The sequence below is a fragment of the Dreissena polymorpha genome, chromosome 1 (assembly GCF_020536995.1).
Source record: "Dreissena polymorpha isolate Duluth1 chromosome 1, UMN_Dpol_1.0, whole genome shotgun sequence".
NCBI lineage: Eukaryota > Metazoa > Mollusca > Bivalvia > Myida > Dreissenidae > Dreissena > Dreissena polymorpha.
Genome location: NC_068355.1, coordinates 119874151 through 119892723, shown reverse-complemented (window position 1 = coordinate 119892723; position 18573 = coordinate 119874151). Strand labels below are relative to the sequence as shown.

Here is an 18573-nt window from a genome sequence, read left to right as displayed (position 1 = left end):
TTGAGTGCCAGAGTTAAATATTCAGTCAAAGAAGTAAATATTTCTTAAAGGGATTGTATTCACAAGAGCTATTACATAGAGCAATCTTAATTGAGTTGGTGTATACATATATCAGCAATCATTGAGTTAGTGTTTGCCTAAAGCAACTTTCATTGAGTTTATATATATATATAGAAACCTTCATTGAGTTGGTGGCATTCAAATTAAAGATCATTAAGAGAAAGTGATTACCCGATTCTTTTTTTTTCGAGGGTACATGTTTCAGAATTTGTTCTCTAAGACATAGACATATCTGTTAAAATGACACAATTCTATAAAATTAAGTTCTTCAATTTTTATTTCAATAATAAAATGAATGTGTTATGTTGATCATCCTATTCATGGCTATTGATATTATGTAACTCATACTTATTTGAATATTTATTAATTCAGTTTTAAAAATATAGAATTTGAACATTAAATTAAATAGACACCATCATGACGATTCTTCCCAAACAACCCTAATGTTCCTGGGCATCTTACCTGAAATAAATCCCTTGATGTTGTTTTGCGCTCCATGTGCATTCAGTGGGTGGAATAGCGGTGAAGGAGCACTTTGAGGTGAACCTTGTGCCTCTGCAGATCCAGATGACGTACCACCTGTACAAGAAGATCATGGCGTTCTTCTTCCCAGATAAGGACATTGACAAGGAGGACCAAGGTAGGGGCTCACAGCTCACTCAAGAAAAAAGTTGATTAAACCTTTACTGGTTTATTTAATCAAGAATTTAAAAAATGTGCGGTCACCGTATATATAATCCTGAATGAAAAAATGTGCCTTTGCAGGTATACATAAACCAGAATACAACATTGAGCCTTCAAAGATATATATGAACCAGAATTAAAAAAAGTGATGTGCCTTCCGCTGTATACATACACCAGAATAAATATTTGTGTCTTCACTTTTACACACAAACCAGAACAAAATTGTTTGCCTTTATCGGCATATATAACCCTGAAAGAAAAATGTTACCATCACCAGTCTTTTTATGTCCCCCACCACTATAGTAGGGGACATATTGTTTTTGCCGTGTCTGTTGGTTTGTGTGTTAGTTTGTTTGCATCAAACTTTAACATTTGCCATAACTTTTGCAATATTGAAAATAGCAACTTGATATTTGGCATGCATGTGTATCTCAAAGAGCTTCACATTTTGAGTGGTGAAAGTTCAAGGTCAAAGGTCAAATATATAGCTTCGAAGCGGCACAGAAGGGGACATAGTGTTTCTGTATGTAGAAAAATGTTAACATGATTACGCAGGTTAAGAGCCCCCACCTCATATAAAAGTGCCCAAAAGTCTATCTATACCAAAGCATGTACTTTTTTACCAAAGACCAAAATTGTTTTTTGTTTTTTTGTTTGTGGAAACATTAAACTTAGATCATAAAGCTTAGTGCAAGTTGTTTGATAAGGAAGACGAAGGTAGTGGCTTCCACATCAATCTAGCTTGAGTTAACTTCAGGTCCTCTGAATGTGAATGGTTTACACATATTTCGTGGAGCAATTGACACAAACCACGAGCTTAAAAAATATAAATGAAGTGAAAATCCAAGGTTGTCATTTGTTTAGTACTTTTCAACACATTTAGATGATAAATAGAGAAATATGCCAATTCTTTCAAAGAATCAGACAAAAATATCCCTTCAGTTCTTGTTTTGTCGCAATTACCCTTACATGAAAGACTTCCTGTGACTTAATTTGGGAAGTCTTTGATTTACCTGAAACGCACATTTTCCATTGACAAAAAAAAACTGGGAATAAATTACTCCCAATCATGCCTTAATGCAGGCCTGTCGATTCAATCTCTCACAAGTTGATAGTTGAACAAAAGTCTCAACAGACCAATGGAATAAGGGCATTTATAATGTGTCAAAAACTCAAGTTTTTTAGTATTTGAAAAACATGGTACATGTCCTTCTTAGATTTACAAAAATAGGTATCCTTTGCTGATTGCAATATTTGTCCACTGAAATGAAGAGGGGTCATTGCTGATTGCAATATTTGTCCACTGAAATGTAGAGGGGGTCATTGCTGATTGCAATATTTGTCCACTGACATGTAGAGGGGGTCATTGCTGATTGCAATATTTGTCCACTGAAATGTAGAGGGAGTCATTGCTAATTGCAATATTTGTCCACTGACATGTAGAGGGGGTCATTGCTGATTGCAATATTTGTCCACTGACATGTAGAGGGAGTCATTGATGATTGCAATATTTGTCCACTGACATGTAGAGGGGTCATTGCTGATTGCAATATTTGTCCACTGACATGTAGAGGGGTCATTGCTGATTGCAATATTTGTCCACTGAAATGTAGAAGGGTCATTGCTGATTGCAATATTTGTCCACTGACATGTAGAGGGGGTCATTGCTGATTGTAATATTTGTCCACTGAAATGAAGAGGGGGTCATTGCTGATTGCATTATTTGTCCACTGACATGTAGAGGGGGTCATTGCTGATTGCAATATTTGTCCACTGACATGTAGAGGGGTCATTGCTGATTGCAATATTTGTCCACTGAAATGTAGAGGGGGTCATTGCTGATTGCAATATTTGTCCACTGACATGTAGAGGGGGGTCATTGCTGATTGCAATATTTGTCCACTGACATGTAGAGGGAGTCATTGATGATTGCAATATTTGTCCACTGACATGTAGAGGGGTTCAACCATGTTCACTTGAAATGTCCCAGTACATACTGATTGAATTTGTTTGATGCCTTACAGGCATAAGCAAATAAACATCACAGAAGAGTGATACATTTGAGTCAGGTGAGTGATATGGGGACATCATGGCCCTCCTGCTTTATAAATAGACTAAATAACACTAAATGAGAATAATTTTAACAATAAATGAAATATCAGCCTAATGTTCAATGTTAGAAATTCCCAACAGCCAAGTGTATTAACATCTATGCTGACTGCATTTTTCAGATGATGACGTAGAAGGTGCGAGTTCTTCAAAGCCGTTCTCTCGCTCCGAAAAGCGCAGCTCTCAAAGGAGCACAAAGGAAATCAAGCGCACCCCGTCATTCACTGCCACAGATGACATCGATAAAATGAAGGTATGGTGTGCAATAGTTAATTAAAAAAAAAATATTGAATTTTTATTTTATTTTAATCTATTCATAAAATGAGAGCGGCCGGGTAGAAGATACAGTCATTATTTGGTGATCAGTAGGTCCCAGGCACAATTGCCAATCTGAGAGTATTCTCAGTACTAGTTTTCCCCAAGAAATGGACTTGAGAGAGTCACAATAATCCTAAAGCTTTGATACAATTTAGCTGAATTAAATGCGTTCCAAGTATTAGCTTTTAAGAACAGTGTGTTCTCATTTTATTCTGTCTTGATAAAGTTTGTCTTTTCCGCTTGTTACCAATGTTTTTTGTAAAAATGCTTTATTCAAAATTTATTTTTCCAGTAAGTGCCTTTCAGTGGAATTTTTTGTGAACAACTGAAGACCATCATTGCCCTTGTGTTTTGAAAAGCATAGGTATTATATAAGCGATATCAGGATTATTTTTGGCAGTATCAAAAGCAAAATTCCATTATAGTTGATATAAATCAGTTGTAGTTATGATCATGTACACGTTATAATTACATTTGCCAGATACATTTGGATTGTTCATTATAGAAGATACAGCAATGTACTAAAAAAAATATTTAAAAATCTATGTAAAAAATGCAATACAAAAGGAAGATCAACACCAAGGTCCATGTACAATAAATGCCTCAATAAACAAAGAATTTGGGTTGCTATCTACAACTTAACCATATTTAGAACCCACAAATGAAAACCTATCACTGACTTTGATGCATGAGTATATCAGAGTACCTCTATAATGACTACCTTAGTTTTCGTACTACACTCAAAATAAATACATATAATGAAATCCCACTGACTTATTCATATATTGTCATGTAGTTAGTGAAAATAGTGAAAAACTCCCACAAGCAAAACTGAGTATGACTTTGAGGCCCCATCCAAGCAACCGATTTAGCATTGATCTGGGAAAACAGGTCTTAATGCTTGCGCTAAAAGTATACGCCCAGATAAGCCTGTGCAGGCTGCTTAGGGATAACGATTTCCACCTGAGAATTTGTTAAAAAGAGACTTTTTTTTTTAATTAAAAAATTAAATGAGTTCAATTGTGCCGTCCCTGATTAGCCTGTTCAGACTGCACAGGCTAATCTGGAATGACATTTAACACACTTCCATGAAGCCCAGTTTTCCAAGAAGTTGGCTCAATTTATGGTAAAAGGTTCATTTTATTGAGCGATGAAAATATTTTAAGTAATATCACTATAGGCTTGTTTAGATATTCACTGTTACATGTTTGTGCACACTAGGGCTACAAATTGCCCACATCGCCACTGCGACGTAGCTATACAAGTCCCAGACTGGGAACACTGCATTATATCTCAACAATGAAGGTTACATCCCAGCCACATCATAGCATTCCAACATTTATAACAATGTTACGTATTTATTTTCATATTTAAATGCCTGTTGAGTGATAAATTGTTGTATCTGTGTATAAGGTGGTGTTTCAATAATCAAATTATAATAGGGTGACAAAAAGAAGGAAGTGTGATTTTAAAATTAACTGATATTCTTTACTCTGTATACCCCCATATAAACTCTGTATTTTTTTTTGATTGATAGCACAAGAAAGCATCCATTTTTTTGCACATGTGCTTTCAAGTTTACATGGAAATACATTGACAGAAGGCTAATTTATTCTGATAGTGCATTTTTATCTGATTGCATCTGTGTAGTTACTTGACATATGAAGCTGAAATTTGTATATATTTTTTGTATTTTTTGTACGAAACAGTCCACTTTGTAACTGTGTTTTAATTTTTAGAATTGTTTGTCATACATTTCATTGAAATTCAAACATTAATCTGTCTTTATTAGATACAAGAGTTTGATATTGAACACCTTGGAATATAAACGAACCTTGTTCTGAGAAAACTGGGCTTAATGCATGTGCGGAAAGTGTCATCCCAGATTAGCCTGTGCTGACCACACAGGCTAATCAAGGACGACACTTTCCGCCTAAACTTGATTTTTGGTAAGGAGGGACTTCCTTGAAACTAAAGATACCGTAAAAGCGGAAAGTGTCGTCCCTGATTAGCCTGTGCAGACTGCACAGGCTAATCTGGGACACACTAAAAGCACATGGATTAAGCCCAGTTTTCTCAGAACGCGACCCAAATCATGATCCATAGCTTGATATTTGCATTTCAGTCCTTTGAAATAGTATTGTCCAATTCAGCATGAATGTTATATAAAATCATATTGTGTATGGTTATGCATGGTTTTTCCTTCCTTTTAGTGTTTCTCTTTATGAACCATAACAACCAAATACATTTAAAATGGAGATAAATGAAACAATTGGCATTCCATTCGTTTTCATTCATTTAATTTTGCTTTACTGTAATGTTCTTTCAGTCCAAAATAAACCATCTGCAGTGATTGAAAACACCACAATTAAAAACAAACTTAAAACAAAGTGTTCTAACATTGGTGGGCAATGATGTTTCAGTCAGTTTTTTCAGTTACATGCAGTTTAGATATGCCGTTACAGAAATGCATTTGAACAGTGGCAGTTAAGTGGTGTATAGAGGCTTGTGTTTTGATAATATTTTATAATTGTTACATGAAGGAGCGAGCCGCCAACAACAACACTTTCCTGTACATCAAAGTGCCCGAAGTGTCCTTGAGGGTGTCTTACAAGGTCAGTTAAACCTTTACATACTGGGAAATTTGTCGTCTGCTGAAATGATGTCTGCAGAATTTCTAAAATTAGCAATTTCTTCGATTTTTTTCAAAGAATACTATAAGAATAGCAAACGGTTTGGATCCTGATGTCTCATCTGGATCCAAACTGTTTGCAAAGGCCTTCAAAATTTGGTTCCTGCACTGAAAGAGTGAAGGTCAGCCCTGCCACCTACAGGACTGAACATACATGGCTAGGTTTTCGAAGCAACTCTATTTGTTATGTTCTTATTATTAGCTCGGTGTTTTCGGAGGTATTGTCATAGCCAGCTTGTCATCCGACGTCCGCCGTAGGCGTCGTGCTAAAACCTTAACAATGGCTCTAAAATCAAAGTGCTTCCACGTACAACTTTGAAACTTCATATGTAGATGCACCTTGATGATTTCTACACGCCACACCCATTTTTGGGTCACTAGGTCAAAGGTCAAGGTCACTGTGACCTCTAATATTAAACTGTAACATAGGCTCTAAAATCAAAGTGCTTCCACCTACAACTTTGAAACTTCATATGTAGATGCACCTTGATGAGTTCTACACGCCACACCCATTTTTGGGTCACTAGGTCAAAGATCAAGGTCACTGTGATCTCTAATATAAAACTTTAACATAAACCTTAACATTCGCTCTAAAATCAAAGTACGTCCACCTACAACTTTGAAACTTCATATGTAGATGCACCTTGATTAGTTCCACGCGTCACACCCATTTTCTGGTCACTAGGTCAAAGGTCAAGGTCACTGTGGCCTCTAAAAAAAAAAAAATCTGACAAGCTTTCATATATTCAAAACTGCACCCGTAACCGAGCGTGGCACCCGTTATGTGGTGCTCTTGTTTATGTCTGTTATCAAGTTTTCAGAACTGCATTGACAAACTAAAACCATAGCATATGCATGACAGTATCTGGAAAAAGCAGGAAATGGTATCTAAGAGCAGCCTAATTGCACAAATCGCTTGGTAATTTTAGGAAAGTTGTATTGTTTCAGTTAAAATGGCTTAAGTATTTTTAGAGGGTTCACTAAAGTAATAATTTCATCCATACATCTGTCTGTCCATACACATTTTTTTCTGTTTTCTGTCATAAATATGAAAGAACTGAATGCACTCACTTATCATATTTTGAAATATGTCTTTTAGCTCATCTGAGCCAATTTTGCTTATGGTGAGCTTTTGTGATTGCCTTTTGTCTGTTATGCATTGAGCGTCGTTCTTCATGAAATTTGGTGGGAAGATTTGTCTCAATGGTATATTGGACAAGTTGGAAAATGGTTGAGATTGTTTGAAAAACATGGCCCAAGGTTGCGGTGCATTTTCCTTATATGGCTTTAGTAAAACCTTGTTATAAAACTTGGTCAGAACATTTGTTCTAATGATGTCTTGAATGTGTTAGAAAAAGGTTCCAGCATGTTGAAAAAATGGCCACCAGGGGGGCAGAAAATTTTTCCTAATATGGCTTCACCCTTTCCCACTCAGAGGCAAAGTGAAAATGGCTATGTGCAAACACCATAAAACAAAAGTAACTCACAGTCTGTTCAAGTTTTATGCTGTTTGCTGCTCATCAGTATCTAAGGGTTGGGAATGAAGCCTTTAAAACTTTTATATAGTAAGATAAGTCTTTAATAATATTCAACTTTCTAAGGGACAACAAATGCGTCAAAATACGTATCTAAGTGGTTAAAGGTTAAGTAAATCCTTGTTAACTCTATAGAAGTCACAGTTATGGTCCAATCTTTATGAAACTTGGTCAGAAGTTTTGTTCTTATAATAGCATAGCTGAGTTTGAAAATGGACATGATAGGTTGGGAAATATGGCGGCCAGGGGTCAGGGCATATTCCCTTATATGGCTATAGTAAAACCTTGTTACCTCTATAGAAGTCACACTTATTCTCCAATCTGTATGATACTTGGTAAGAACATTTGTTTTAATGATAGCTCGGCTGAGTAAACAAATGGTTATGGTTCTTAAAAAAAAAGTCCGACAGAGGATGGGGCATTTTTCCTTTTTTGGCTATAGTTGAACCTTGTTTACACTCTAGAAGTCACATTTTTAGTTCAATTGTCATGAAACTTGGTCAGAACATTTGGTCTAAGGATATTTGGGCTCAGTTCAAAAATGCATGTCTTCTGTTGAAAATCATTGCTGCCAGGGGGCTGGGCGTTTTACCTTGGCTATAGTAAAACCTTGTGAACTCTCTATTTGATATTTTGGCCTAGTCTTAAAATGGTTTTAGAGACGTCTCAAAATTTGCTGAGAGCAGTTCAATTCCCTGAAGTCTGAGGTGAGTGAACTTAGGCCTGTGGCTTGATCTTGTGTTAGTACATCTCACCTGTCATTTTGTACCTGGTATTGTGCAGGGTGAGAAGGAGAAAAACATCATAGACGTGCATGACTTCAGCCTGGTGCTGCCCACATTGGAGTACCACAACTGTATCTGGACCTGGTTTGACCTTCTCATGACCATGAAGAACGACAGCAAGCGGGTCCTCATATCACAGGTAGGTTGGGAGCGGGTCCTCATATCACAGGTAGGTTGGACAGCAAGCGGTACCTCATATCACAGGTAGGTTGGACAGCAAGCGGGTCCTCATATCACAGGTAGGTTGGGATCTGTTCATTTGTAATTTTGCCTCTCAGATAAAAGGGATATGACTTTCCTATTGCAGCTGTAAATTGATATCTACTGATATGGGTTGCTTCGCCACTTTTAGACCTCATCAGGTTGTCTTGCAATGCTAAATTCTTGAAAGAGTTTCATGGTTATTTACCTCCGTATGTTAAATCGTTATATTTTCTTTGGTGGGTGGCTTGTATAAATTAGAAAGACTGAATTTAAATGGAAAACTGTATTGCACTTGAACACATTCGACACCAAAGCCTGTATTCTCAAAGCTCCTTAGAAAAACGTAACGAAATGACACACCTCCTCATAACGAAATATAACACCTCCTCATAACAAAATATAACACCTCATAATGAAATATAACACCTCCTCATAACCAAATGACACACCTCATAACGAAATATAACACCTCATCATAACAAAATATAACACCTCATAACGAAATATAACACCTCCTCATAACGAAATGACACACCTCCTCATAACAAAATATAACACCTCCTCATAACGAAATATGACACCTCCTCATAACTTAATGACACACCTCTTCATAACGAAATGGCACACCTCCTCATAACAAAATATAACACCTCCTCGTTACGAAATATAACACCTCCTCATAACGAAATATAACACCTAATAACGAAATGACACACCTCATAACAAAATATAACACCTCCTCATAATGAAATATAACACCTCCTCATAACGAAATGACACACCTCCTCATAACAAAATATAACACCTCCTAATAACAAAATATAACACCTCCTCATTACGAAATATAACACCTCCTCATAATGAAATATAACACCTCCTCATAACGAAATATAACACCTCATAACGAAATATAACACCTCCTCATAACGAAATATAACACCTCCTCATAACAAAATATAACATCTCCTCATAATGAAATATAACACCTCCTCATAACGAAATATAACACCTCCTCATAATGAAATATAACACCTCATAACGAAATATAACACCTCATAACGAAATATAACACCTTTTTACTTTTTACCTTAGTTTAGTCATTTCTGTAATTATTTTCAAGCGTAGTAATGCGAGTATACAAAAAACTCAGAGCGCATGCGTATGATGTCATCAGGAGAGCAGCGTTCTTAATGTAAACAAAGTGATCGACTTTGGGTCATGCTCGACTCAAGGTAATTGGAGGATAACACCTCCTCATAACGAAATATAACACCTCCTCATAACGAAATATAACACCTCCTCATAACGAAATATAACACCTCCTCATAATGAAATATAACACCTCCTCATAATGAAATATAACACTTCCTCATAATGAAATATAACACCTCCTCATAATGAAATATAACATCTCCTCATAACGAAATATAACACCTCCTCATAATGAAATATAACACCTCCTCATAATGAAATATAACACCTCCTCATAATGAAATATAACACCTCCTCATAATGAAATATAACACCTCCTCATAATGAAATGACACACCTCCTCATAATAAAATATAACACCTCCTCATAACGAAATGACACACCTCCTTATAACAAAATATAACACCTCCTCATAATGAAATATAACACCTCCTCATAATGAAATATAACTCCTCCTCATAACAAAATATAACACCTCCTCATAACGAAATATAACACCTCCTCATAATGAAATATAACACCTCCTCATAATGAAATATAACAACTCCTCATAACAAAGTATAACACCTCCTCATAATGAAATATGACACCTCCTCATAATGAAATATAACACCTCATAACGAAATATAACACCTCATAACGAAATATAACACCTCCTCATAATGAAATATAACACCTCCTCATAATGAAATATAACATCTCCTTATAATGAAATATAACACCTCCTCATAATGAAATATAACATCTCCTCATAACGAAATGACACACCTCCTCAGTACAAAATATAACACCTCCTCATAATGAAATATAACACCTCCTCATAACGAAATATAACACCTCCTCATTATGAAATATAACACCTCCTCATAATGAAATATAACACCTCCTCATAATGAAATGACACACCTCCTCATAATAAAATATAACACCTCCTCATAACGAAATGACACACCTCCTCATAACCAAATATAACACCTCCTCCTAATGAAATATAACACCTCCTCATAATGAAATATAACATCTCCTCATAATGAAATATAACACCTCCTCATAACGAAATATAACACCTCCTCATAACGAAATATAACACCTCCTCATAATGAAATATAACACCTCCTCATAATGAAATATAACACCACCTCATAACGAAATATAACATCTCCTCATAACGAAATGACACAACTCCTATTAACAAAATATAACACCTCCTCATAACGAAATATAACACCTCCTCATTACAAAAAGACACACCTCCACATAACGAAATGACACACCTCATAACAAAATGACACACCTCCTCATAACGAAAGGACACACCTCCTCATAACGAAAGGACACACCTCCTCATTACAAAATGACACACCTCATAACGAAATGACACACCTTATTTACAGGCCATCAAGCAAAAGCTTCACATGCGTAATCGGCTGAGCGACGATCCCCCGCTAACCGACGTACAACAGGAGGAGGACAAGGCCAAGATGCTGCTGGGTGCAAAGGTTCTGGTGAGTGACACTAGAAATAGGTTGGTAAACGCAAAACTTCTGATTAGTGATGCTATAAATTAGATTTTGGCCACAATAGTTTTGGTGAGTGCTGTTGAAATTAGTTGTTAAGCACAAAGGTTCCGGTGAATTCTGCAGCTATTTAATTGCTGGGGGCAATACTTTTGTTGAGTGCTTTAGAATTAAGTTGCTTGGTGCAAATTTTGTGGTGAGTGCTGCTAGAAATTAGTTGCTAGGCTAAAAGGGTTTGATGAGTGCTGCTAGAAATTAGTTGCTGGGCTCAAAGGTTTTGATGAGTGCAGCTAGAAACTAGTTGCTGGAATCAAAGGTTTTTGTGAATGCTGCTAGAAATTTGTTGCTGGAATCAAAGGTTTTGTTGAGTGCTGCTAGAAATTAGTTGCTGGGCTCAAAGGTTTTGATGAGTGCAGCTAGAAATTAGTTGCTGGAATCAAAGGTTTTTGTGAATGCTGCTAGAAATTAGTTGCTGGAATCAAAGGTTTTGTTGAGTGCTGCTAGAAATTAGTTGCTGGGCTCAAAGGTTTTGATGAGTGCTGCTAGAAATAAGTTGCTGGGATCAAAGGTTTTGGTGAGTGCTACTAGAAATTATTTGCTGGGCTCAAAGGTTTTGTTGAGTGCTGCTAGCAATCAGTTGCTGGGCTCAAAGGTGTTGATGAGTGCTGCTAGAAATTAGTTGCTGGGATCAAAGGTTTTAGTGAGTGCTGTTAACACCAGATAAACACCAACACCAAATGATAATATACACTTTAATTATCCCTGGTGAAACATTACATTAACACTCAAACACCAATGACGTTGCTTAGTAGGAGAATGGCTTTATTACATCATGACGTCATGACAACGTCATATTTGTTCTTTCTTAATGAAGAGTATTCAAGAGTTATATAACATGAAATTAACATTAATTATATTTGCTTCCTCGTAGAGTGTCTTCTTGTTGTCATAATTCATGCCAGTAAGTATCAACAACCTCTTGTATTTTGAAATGTTAGCCTTTCTAAGCAGTTTGAAAGCCAGTATCTCAGGAGGAAGTGTCGTGCTCTTCTTTTCAATTTTTCTATATTTAGAGTCAAACTCAGCCACAAATTCAGAAATTGATTGTCCATCTAACTGTTTAAAATCTTCGAAGTCTTCAAATTTCTCCAGGCTGTCAGTAAGGTCATCCTTGGCAAGATATCGATCCAAGAACTAAATAAGGACCTTCAAACCATTATTGTTTTTAAGTTCATCCAAACCTAGTTGAACAAAAACTTTTTCACAAATTTGTGATTCATCATTTTCAGGTAGTGTTAATGCAACGGCAATTCCTTGTATTTCTTTACTGATGTCAGTAATTTCTTTGCACGCCAATAGCTCTTGTTTATCTTTTTCATAGGTCTTTCCATTTCCTAATATAGGAGGATTGATCCTGGTTGCCATGCTGACTTTGCTGTATATTCTCTGTTATCACTCAAATCTTACACTACACCACGCCAGAATTACACTATGCCACACTAATTTTTCACTGTTATTATTAGTTGCTGGGATCAAAGGTTTTGATGAGTGCTGCTAGCAATTAGTTGCTGGGCTTAAAGGATTTGATGAGTGCTGCTAGAAATCAGTTGCTGGGCTTAAAGGATTTAATGAGTGCTGCTAGCAATTAGTTGCTGGGCTTAAAGGATTTGATGAGTGCTGCTAGAAATCAGTTGCTGGGCTTAAAGGATTTGATGAGTGCTGCTAGAAATCAGTTGCTGGGCTAAAAGGATTTGATGAGTGCTGCTAGAAATCAGTTGCTGGGCTTAAAGGATTTGATGAGTGCTGCTAGAAATCAGTTGCTGGGCTTAAAGGATTTGATGAGTGCTGCTAGCAATTAGTTGCTGGGCTAAAAGGATTTGATGAGTGCTGCTAGAAATCAGTTGCTGGGCTTAAAGGATTTGATGAGTGCTGCTAGAAATCAGTTGCTGGGATCAAAGGTTTTGGTGATCACTGCTAGAAATTCGTTGCTGGATGCAAAGTTTGTGGTGAGTGCTGCTAGAAATTAATTGCTGGAATCAAAGGTTTTGATGAGTGCTGCTAGAAATTAGTTGCTGGAATCAAAGGTTTTGGTGAGCGCTGCTAGAAATAAGTTGATGAGATAAAAGGTTTTTGTTGAGTGCTGTTAGAAATTAGTTGCTAGGCTCAAAGGTTTTGATGAGTGCTGTTAGAAATTAAGTTGCTTGGTGCAAAGTTTACGGTGATTGCTGCTAGAAATTAGTTGCTTGGCTCAAAGGTTTTGGTGATCGCTGCTAGAAATTAGTTGCTGGGTGCAAAGTTTGTGGTGAGTGCTGCTAGAAATTAGTTGCTGGGCTCAAAGGTTTTGGTGAGTGCTGCTAGAAATTAGTTGCTGGGATCAAATATTTTTTGAGTGCTGTGGTGTGTGGCATAGTTTGGATGATGGTTTAGTGCAATGTAAAACTTCAGCCCTCGTTTATATATGTAGTTCACATCCCTGAATGTAAGTTGGACCCTAAATTGATATGTTTGTTTCCGATTTTGCTAATCCATCTCTACCAGATTGATTTTGAATTTGTCTGCAACAAATGAAATGTTTTAATCTTCCTGAATTACCTCTAAAATATCATTATGGAGATAAACTTTATTGATATTTTTAATTAAGATTAATATCATTCAATGTATATTAACAATTTTAGATAGCAATTCATACAGAAATTGGCCAGTTACATTTAACTTCAAGTGTAATAAATATCATTTTCTATACACATAGTGAAATAAAGAGAGGATATTCAATAGTTTTTGATTGATTATCAATTTTAATTTGTAAGTGATCAGAGAAACCAATGCCTTGCTTGTGACTGTATTTATTTTATTATTTAGAAACTAGATAAAATTGATATTGTACAAAAAAAAATTTGTTATTTTACTCTTTTTAATGAGCTATTTACAATTTAAATACAAGACATGAGACATTTGAAAAATAATGTCATGCCTTCAAAATAATATTGTCATTTTAAAATAGACAGTGACAATTATTCATAAATTTTACTGTTTTTTTTTGTGTCACAGTTTCAAATCACAATATTGAATATTTATTTATTAACTACAACAAATAACTACAGTATCAAGTGTAATCTAGTAAAGTACATTTTTTTGTTTTGCCAAATAATGTATATAATAATCATTATGTATTTTGTTTCTTCCACTGTACAGGCACCGCAGGAAAAGCCAGCCAAGAAGACGTTGTTTGGAAAGTCCCAGAAGTAACAATACAAAAACATATAACGACTATTAAGGAAGCAGCTCATGTGGCATTGCATAAATACAAACAATGACAGTGAATTAACTTTGGACAATAGTTTATGTGAGTTTACTATGGTGTAAAAGTAACATGAAACTCACAGTGTACAAACTTCGGACAACAGTCTATGTGAGTGGCCTAAAAGTACCAAAAAATGACAACAGTTTTACTATGGCGTAAAAAGAACGGACACATTAAATAAACTTCAGATAAACATTTGTTGGTTTTCTACAGATTAAAAATAACAACTTAAAGTAATAGTGACTTTCAGGGAACAGTTGTTGTTGGTTTTATGTGGCAAAGAACTTCTGCTAAGCATGAATGATGTCATGCAACTTATAGCAACAATGTGCCAAAACTACCGGTATAGTGATATGCAATATCTCGTTTTGTTGCAGCAAAGTGTGATGTGTGATGGAAAATGGTGCAATATTATGGTTTTTTTACTGTTGTGAATGTGTTAGTGAACAAACTACTATGTTAATATATTGTGAAACTGTATCATGTGTATGATATTGAACATTTTTTAGCTCGACTTTTATATATGAAATATATATAGTGGAGCTATCCTACTCACCCCACTGCGTCGGCGTTGCTGTTCCCGTGTTCTTTGGCCTTTGCGTGCAAATGTTAAAGTTTGCGTACTACCCCGAATATTTTCAATGTCCCTTGACATATTGCTTTCATATTTTGCATACTTGTTTACCATCATGACTCCTACCTTTAAACAAGAGCAGACAACTGTATCAAGCATTTTAACAGAATGATGGCCCCTTTTATACTTAGAATATGCATATTATTGATAAATCTATGTTAAAGTTTGCGTACTACCCCAAATATTTCCTGTGTCCCTTGACATATTGCTTTCATATTTTGCATACTTGTTTACCATCATGACCCCAACCTACAAACAAGAGCAGACAACTGTATCAAGCATTTTGACAGAATTATTGCCCCTTTTATACTTAGAATATGCATATTATTGATAAATCTATGTTAAAGTTTGAGTACTACCCCAAATATTTCCTGTGTCCCTTGACATATTGCTTTCATATTTTGCATACTTGTTAACCAACATGACCCCAACCTATAAACAAGAGCAGACAACTCTATCAAGCATTTTGACAGAATTATTGCCCCTTTTATACTTAGATAATTGAACATTTTGCTTAAATTGCCATAACTTCTTTATTTATGATCAGATTTTATTAATACTTTGACAAAACAACACATACCTGAATACCACAATTGATTCCAAGCAAACAAATCTCCACGCCCCTTTTTTTTTTTTGAAAGTTCGTCTAATACATGACCACACCCCACATTATACCCCCCTCTAAACCCCCCTACCCCCCAAAAAAAATTCTTTTTTATTTTTTTCCTTTTTTTATTTTTGAACAATCGTCTAATAATTATTGAATATGAACAATTTCCCCATGATGGCTTACGTTAAACTGTCAAGCATTCGAATAGTCGAGCGCACTGACCTCTGACAGCTCTTGTTTAAATTATACCAAAGGCAGAGGGATAAAGAATTGGTGTTGTCTCTTTGTCCCTCTGTCACAAAACTGTTTAGGGTTATATCTCAGAAACTATATAAGATGTCACCATGAAACTTCATAGGTGTATAGATATCAATTAGGAGAAGTGCCATGTACAAGAACCATGACCCTTCACTTCTATTCTAATAAGAGTTCTTGCCCTTTGTTTTTTTTATTTGATGTAACATTTCAGGGGTATAACTCAGATACCATGCAAGACTTAAACATGAAACTCCATGGGTGTATTGATATGAATGAGGAGAAGTGCCATACTTAATATATATTTTGATCTTTTCATCAAGTATATGAGACGCTGACAATTAAGTTCTAAGCAAACGTCTTTGGTTTCAAATGTAAAATTGGTCAGTCCTCAACTTTGCATATCAATTCAAATGTACCTACGCTTTTTTGTTGTTCACAGAGAATTATATAACACATGTTTAAATCTTAATTCTTTGTTATTGTTTTGTTGCAAAACAGTTGAACAAAGTGTTTACATTTATTAATGTTAAGCGAAGATGACTCAGGTTTACACTGTACGATGATGTTCCTAATATGTTTGATGTTAATGAACATGCACACCATAGTTCACTGATGTTACAGTGATGTATATACGATTTATTTATTTGTAGAATTAAAAAGATTTAAAATGAAAGCTTTCACTTAGAAATTTTATAATCTTATATTGGCCAGTATTTAACAGCTCATTATAAGACATAAGATTTATATTTAAAACAATTGTGCATATTTTATGGGTGAGGTTATTTTGCATCCTCTTTGTTATTCACGCATTCTTATTTTACATTTTTGGATCACACGGGAGAAAACACGGTAACACGATACGAAGTTATGATGCGATAACACGAAATCAAGACCGGGTAACGCAAGATTACGATACGAAAACGTTCTAGTAATATCGCCATCTCACAGCGTAATCTCGTGTCTTTGATCGTGATATTGTATTTTCGCAACTGTTTTTCAAATGTTGAAAATGCGAGAATACGATTCGATAATAATATTATTTATGCCAAGATATTGCGTCGTATTTCTTTAACTACACATCGAGATCTTACATAGCATCCTTGAGCCTTCGTAATGTTTTGTTAAAACACATATACACGATTCAAGTATGAATAACCCATAAGGAATGAAGTACCTGTGTGCGAACCAAACTTACTCCGCATATTTTTTCTTGAATGTTCGCAGCTTTTGCTTAAAAAGCTGCACAAATGCTGAAGTAAACTTAACTTCAAAATTCATGTGAAACTATTTACCATTTAACCTAGTTTGTAATTATTTTGTCAAAGGTAAACTATTCGCCTAATTAATTATTGAGTACACTGTTCACCCCATGTGTATCTGTACATAATTTAGTGAAAACAATCGGTATGCTTCTCTCCTTGTACTATTTTTAGGCTGTTGGCCAACTACGATTGAGAGTGGAAAACCAGAAATGCGTATCGGGGGTGCTTGATTTTTTTTTGAGGTCCGAAAAACAACCACTCTTGCAATGTTCGGTGCAAAACCATGGTATACACCATTGATATCATTCGTAGATATCGCGAAAATATTGCCCCATAAATCTGTGAGTGTCTGTTTGTTTATCCAGAACATAAAACATTTCAAGCAATGATTTGACTTAACGTTGCTTATTTCAAATCGTAGCAAATTTGTTAAACGGTTTGTCACATGATAGTGGATGCTGTCAGTGTCTTCAATGTTCGGGCACTCGCTGTTTTTCGCACAAGTAGTTTCCTCCCTTATCATTTTGCCCCTTCTCATCTCGACGTGAAGTAATTTACAAAATTGCTTCATTTTGTCGTTTGTTGCTGAGATTATTTGTGTAAATACAATATTGATAAACAACTACTCTATTATTTTTTGTTAGAACAATCTTTCCCGCTAGTCAGTCTTCCATAATAACAACAATCAACGTGGCTGGCAAAGACGCTTTAAAAAGAACGCTCTGAAGTATTTATCGAATAAGATTGTCAACAGTGATTAAAACATACACATTACTTAAATCTATATACTCTATTATACGAATAACGACAATCTACAATTGCATTTGTGTAAAGAAAACAATCTGGGGATTTGTGTTGTCATTATGGACTAATTACAGTCAATTTTCCTTTACTGGACCATTACCATAGTCATTGCGTATCAGTTTGATGTACAAGCTTTCCTTTACAGGACCCTTACCAATAGTCATTGCGCATCAGTTTGATGTTCAAGCTTTTCTTTACCGGACCATTACCCATAGACATTACGTATCAGTTTGATGTTCAAGCTTTCCTTTACCGGACCATTACCCATAGACATTGCGTATCAGTTGAATGCTCAAGCTTTCCTTTACCGGACCATTACCCATCAACATTAAGTATCAGTTTGATGTTCAAGCTAGGATAGCTACTACTTCCGTAGGTGAGTTACATCATCCGAAAATTTCTGAAGCCGGGAGCCGCCACCTATATAAGCAAATAGACTAGGTCGGAACATAGTATATTGTAACCTAGGCTGAAACAATATCCCACAATTCAATCTTCTTCCGGATGCGGGAATAACACGCTATTTTGATTGCTTTGAAAATTGAATTTAGTCCAATTTTGTTTCCGTGTTTTGGTTGAGTTTTTTTT

At 35.6% G+C, this 18573-nt stretch overlaps 1 protein-coding gene across 3 annotated transcripts in view; it reads left to right on the top strand.

Annotated features, from left to right (window-relative positions):
- The window catches only part of LOC127846925 (protein KIAA0100-like), a 115019-nt gene extending 98427 nt beyond the window's left edge, over positions 1–16592 (top strand). For all 3 annotated transcript variants that reach the window (XM_052378359.1, XM_052378354.1, XM_052378344.1), the window contains 6 exons: positions 569–700; positions 2976–3106; positions 5715–5786; positions 8182–8322; positions 10994–11104; positions 14309–16592. In XM_052378359.1, coding sequence (XP_052234319.1) covers positions 569–700; positions 2976–3106; positions 5715–5786; positions 8182–8322; positions 10994–11104; positions 14309–14362 — 641 coding nt within the window. In that variant the 3' untranslated portion in view covers positions 14363–16592. The remainder of the gene's footprint in view (positions 1–568; positions 701–2975; positions 3107–5714; positions 5787–8181; positions 8323–10993; positions 11105–14308) is intronic.
- The last annotated feature ends 1981 nt before the right edge of the window (positions 16593–18573 follow it).